At 36.2% G+C, this 4,176-nt stretch overlaps 1 protein-coding gene across 1 annotated transcript; it reads left to right on the plus strand.

Annotated features, from left to right (window-relative positions):
* Nucleotides 1–2,389: 2,389 nt before the first annotated feature.
* On the plus strand, nt 2,390–3,961 carry LOC130421262 (uncharacterized). Its single transcript, XM_056749059.1, has 6 exons — nt 2,390–2,416; nt 2,533–2,628; nt 2,703–2,892; nt 3,240–3,397; nt 3,556–3,772; nt 3,852–3,961. Exons 2-6 carry the CDS (start codon nt 2,593–2,595, stop codon nt 3,959–3,961), a joined length of 711 nt encoding a protein of 236 aa, XP_056605037.1. The 5' UTR covers nt 2,390–2,416; nt 2,533–2,592.
* Nucleotides 3,962–4,176: the final 215 nt, after the last annotated feature.

A 4,176-nucleotide genomic window follows, 5' to 3' on the forward strand; every position in this document is an offset into this window, starting at 1 on the left:
AGTTCCCTAGATAACAACATTTACCTCCTCATTGCTCAACCACTGTGTGCCATCTACATCAACACCTGCTGTGTCATCTGACTACATGGAGAAATATTTAAATGACACACAGCTTACAACAAATAGCTCACTACAGTACATGTTAAATTAGCAAACTGTAAAGTAATTAGAAAAGAAAATACAGTACAGACAAAGATGTACAGTAAACAATTAATACCAAGAGAAAAAAATTCATTTTCAGTGCAGCACTGTTACCTCTTCTCTGTAGAGTAATTGTGTCTTCAGATTCAGAGTCAGTACCTTCTTGTTCCTTTTCTGAATGTGTCTTAGACAATCAAATCAAATGACCATTAAACTTGTTTAAAAATGTTTCCAGTTTTTATATGCATATAATTGCAAAATGCTAATTACAAAAAAATATAATATAGTTATTATACTAAAGGAGCTGAATTAAAACATAGACTGTTTCTTTTATTCGTACCTCAGATAACAGGCTACCACTTTCTCTGGTATTTCTGCGCACACTGGTGTTCCGAGGAGTTTCTTCTTCGTTATCTTCCAGAAATATTTTGTACTTGTTTCTTCTGCAATGTTTTTTATTTGGAATTACGCGGTCATCTTCTAAAAAGTATTTATACTTTCGCCCTTTGGACATGTTTCACGTATATAGAAATCGTGACTAGATTTAGTTTTTCGCGCCAATGCAACAGTTGTCCTGACAACAAGTCTCGAGCGCTGCTATTTCAGTCAGTCAACAAACAAGCGTCTACAAGTATCCTGCAGGATGGATATAAAATACGCATTAGTTGATTTCTTCACTGACAACACTATTCATATATGTGAACTATCGCAATTAAAACACAGATGTATGACAAAACTGAATCCCGATGCCATTCACAAGTGGGACAAAAATGAAGAGGCGTACATTTTCTGGAAGAAGAGTTCCTCATGCGAGCTCCAGCGCTGGCCTTGTCGAGTCATCCAATTCAGTGGTGAGTAACGTTATAAGTGTTGTACCGTGTTCATAACATTAGTTATAATTTAAGCGAAATGTGAAAGATGTTTTTTGATAAAAATATTACAAATAAGAGAAACGAGCTTACCCAAACGGATGAAAGTGAGTTAGTCTGAGGAGCGCGAACTTAAAGAAACAGTTCCAATACAATTCTGAATGAAACGATGGTGATAGAGAATATTAATTTTTAAAGTGAACTATCCTTTCATGCGATTGAAAGACTACAGTTTAATTTCCTTACCATGATTAAACTTTGTACTCCTGAGATAGGCGCAGGCTCCCCGTGACCCGAGGTAGTTCGGATAAGCGGTAGAAAATGGATGGATGGATGGATGGATGATTAAACTTTGTCATGTGATGCCCAACGAGGGATTTCTCCGTCAAATTTCATGCAACCTCAGACTGTAGCTAAAAGGATGTCGGTGTTCACACAAAAACCTAAACTGTGTGCACTCAATGGACTGTCAATTGTAATTGCAGTTGCGTTATTACGCCATAATTGGGGCACTGTTTCGTTATCAGCACAGACGCTGGAGAGTAGCAGAAGGAGCTGCATTAGCTGTATTTCACGGCTGTTCAGGTTATGTTTCTTTTGCATTCAAGCACGTTTAATCTCTTGAAAACGTTCCTTAAATTAATGTGGCATACAGCATTTTAATGTTTCAGTTGTGCAGTTGGCTCGTTGAATAAGAGTCAAACTGTACACAGCGTTCGCCAATATGAACGCACATTGTGATCAGAACGACTCGCAAACGAATGGCTCATTTAAACTGATTCGTTTGAACTGTTGAAACTTTTCAGTCACTAGCGGTTATAAGAGATCAATGAATCATTCAAAGCTCAGTGAACCACAAGAGAACGCAGGATGTGAATTTAATAAGACCGGTTAATTCAGTTGCCTGTCAATTGTAGGCTGAAAAGTTGGTTGAAAAATGATAGAGCTTAATTTTTTTTTGGTTGAATTAAAGTAATGTTTTAAATAACTTAATAATTGTCATTTTCATCTTATTCTAGAACTTGTTATATGTTGTTTTTAAAGTGCTTTTTTAATCCACTCAAAGGAACGGTAGGCCTACATGTGCGTTTGTGCAAAAGAACAGGATGGCACCACCTCCGCCTCATTTTGAGCCAGGAAAAACTCTGTATTATTAATCAGTCCAACCAGCTGTACACAAATTTAATTATGCAATTATAAATATGTTATCAGCCTACACTGAATGTACTTTGTAATTTTTTTCAAGGAGAGCGCCAACCCCTAATTGACACTAGGAAAAAAATTGAAAAAGGGTGTGCCTTTGACAGAATACCCCTCTTTGCAAAAGAAGAATCGTTGGGGAAAGGGAGAAGAGAGAAAGTTAAAAGGAACTTCCAGATGTTGGTGAAACTTCATTCCTGGACCAGGTATATATATTTATTGCTCCCTAGATTTAGTGCTTCTAGAGCTATACATGTACACCTGATTTTAGATGGTGTTTAATCCAGATATTTATTTTATTTATATTGTTTGGTGCTTTCAGGAAAATGCACCAGTTACAGCTAAAAAAAAGAAGACCAAGAACAGTATTCAGCAAAAGATAATGGCAGCTGTGAAAGAAAGTTGTTCTCAAATTGTGGTGAGCAGCAAGCTACTTTATTCATTTGTTCTTATTATAGTAGTTTAGAATTCATAATTGATATTGTACTTCAGGAACCAAGAGCTGTGAGAGGGCAGGAGGAATCATTTTCATCAAGTCCCCTGTCACCTAAGCCATATGAGAGTTCAGACAAGGCTGAGAAGATTAAAGAATTAAAAGATGAAATAAAAGAACTACAGGAAGATTTAAAATATGAGCTGCGCTTCAGGATAAAAGCAGAGAGAGAACTGAGGGAGTGGAAAGGTAATGAAATCTATAACATCACAACATTTTTTTATTTCTAACAACAATCTAAACAATTATTGTGTCCTTAACCACTTAAGTTATTAACATGTCCAAAGTAAACCAAATTTCTGATATTTCAGCATATTCAAAGTAATCATCCTTTCCCTAAATATTCATTTCACTTTACTTTACTTTACTGTAGCAAATTCTTAGCAAACAATACTGAATGGCTGTTTTTTTCATTATTAAATCATCCATTTAAACAATTGCCACAATGTTACATTGACCTTTACAGAAAAATATAATATTTGTGGTGGGCACTGTATAGCATTAAATAGAACAAAACTGAATGTACTTTCTTCCAGAAATTCATGCAGTTGTGCAGGAGCTAAAATGTACAGTTGGGGAAATTAAGGGGATGTGCAATTCAAAAAAGAAACCTGACATATTGCATATGCCATCATCTTTTGAGGACACTGCTGGTCAAAACCAAGAACCACGCATTGCTCAAGAAAGTGGGCAGGTAAGTGAGTCTCAGTGTGTGTCTCAGTCAGCTCCCAGTTAAGTAGTCAGTGCATTGATCAGGGAGTTGGCCATTTTAAGGGCTACACACACCTTACTATGTGTCACTGTGTGTCAAACCTTCATAATAATTACTGCAAACCTGATATTTCCTGGAAGGTAACTGATTACATCAACTTAGGAGAGGGGGTGACAATAAAAAGAAGCCAATTTGAGAGGATCAACACCCAAGATTTTAAAAAATTTACAAGTGAGCTTCTCTTGGTGACCTTTGGGAGAGAAACTCTTGCCACACACTCTCTAAATGGAAGAAAGGCGCCCAATGCCGATACCAGCAAGGAGGCACTTCCGGCTAACAAAGTGTCTGTCTTAATAGGTGACTTCTGGTTTATTTTTTCAGAATAAATGGGTTATTATTTGTTAAATCAGTTTGTTTCTGTTTCTTTTTTTTACAGGCTACATCCAAAAACGGTTTCGTGTTTCCACATCGGAGATAAAGGCAGTCATAAGAACCAAGCTTAACAATGAGGACAAGCTCTTAAAAAAACGAAACCTCTCTGAATGATGACCTCATGCACAATTTGTTGATATACACTGTTATATAATGCATGTTATTTAAGGTTAAAAAAGCTATTTACTCACATCTATTGTTGCAGTTTCTATGTAAATAACATAGATTATATACAGTATTGCTGATGTTTAATAAAACTGCTTCTGGCTACTCAATGGTTGTATTTCAATGATTAGGCAGTTTACTAGCATTTTACTTCACTAGTAGTG

This window comes from Triplophysa dalaica, chromosome 5 (assembly GCF_015846415.1).
Source record: "Triplophysa dalaica isolate WHDGS20190420 chromosome 5, ASM1584641v1, whole genome shotgun sequence".
NCBI lineage: Eukaryota > Metazoa > Chordata > Actinopteri > Cypriniformes > Nemacheilidae > Triplophysa > Triplophysa dalaica.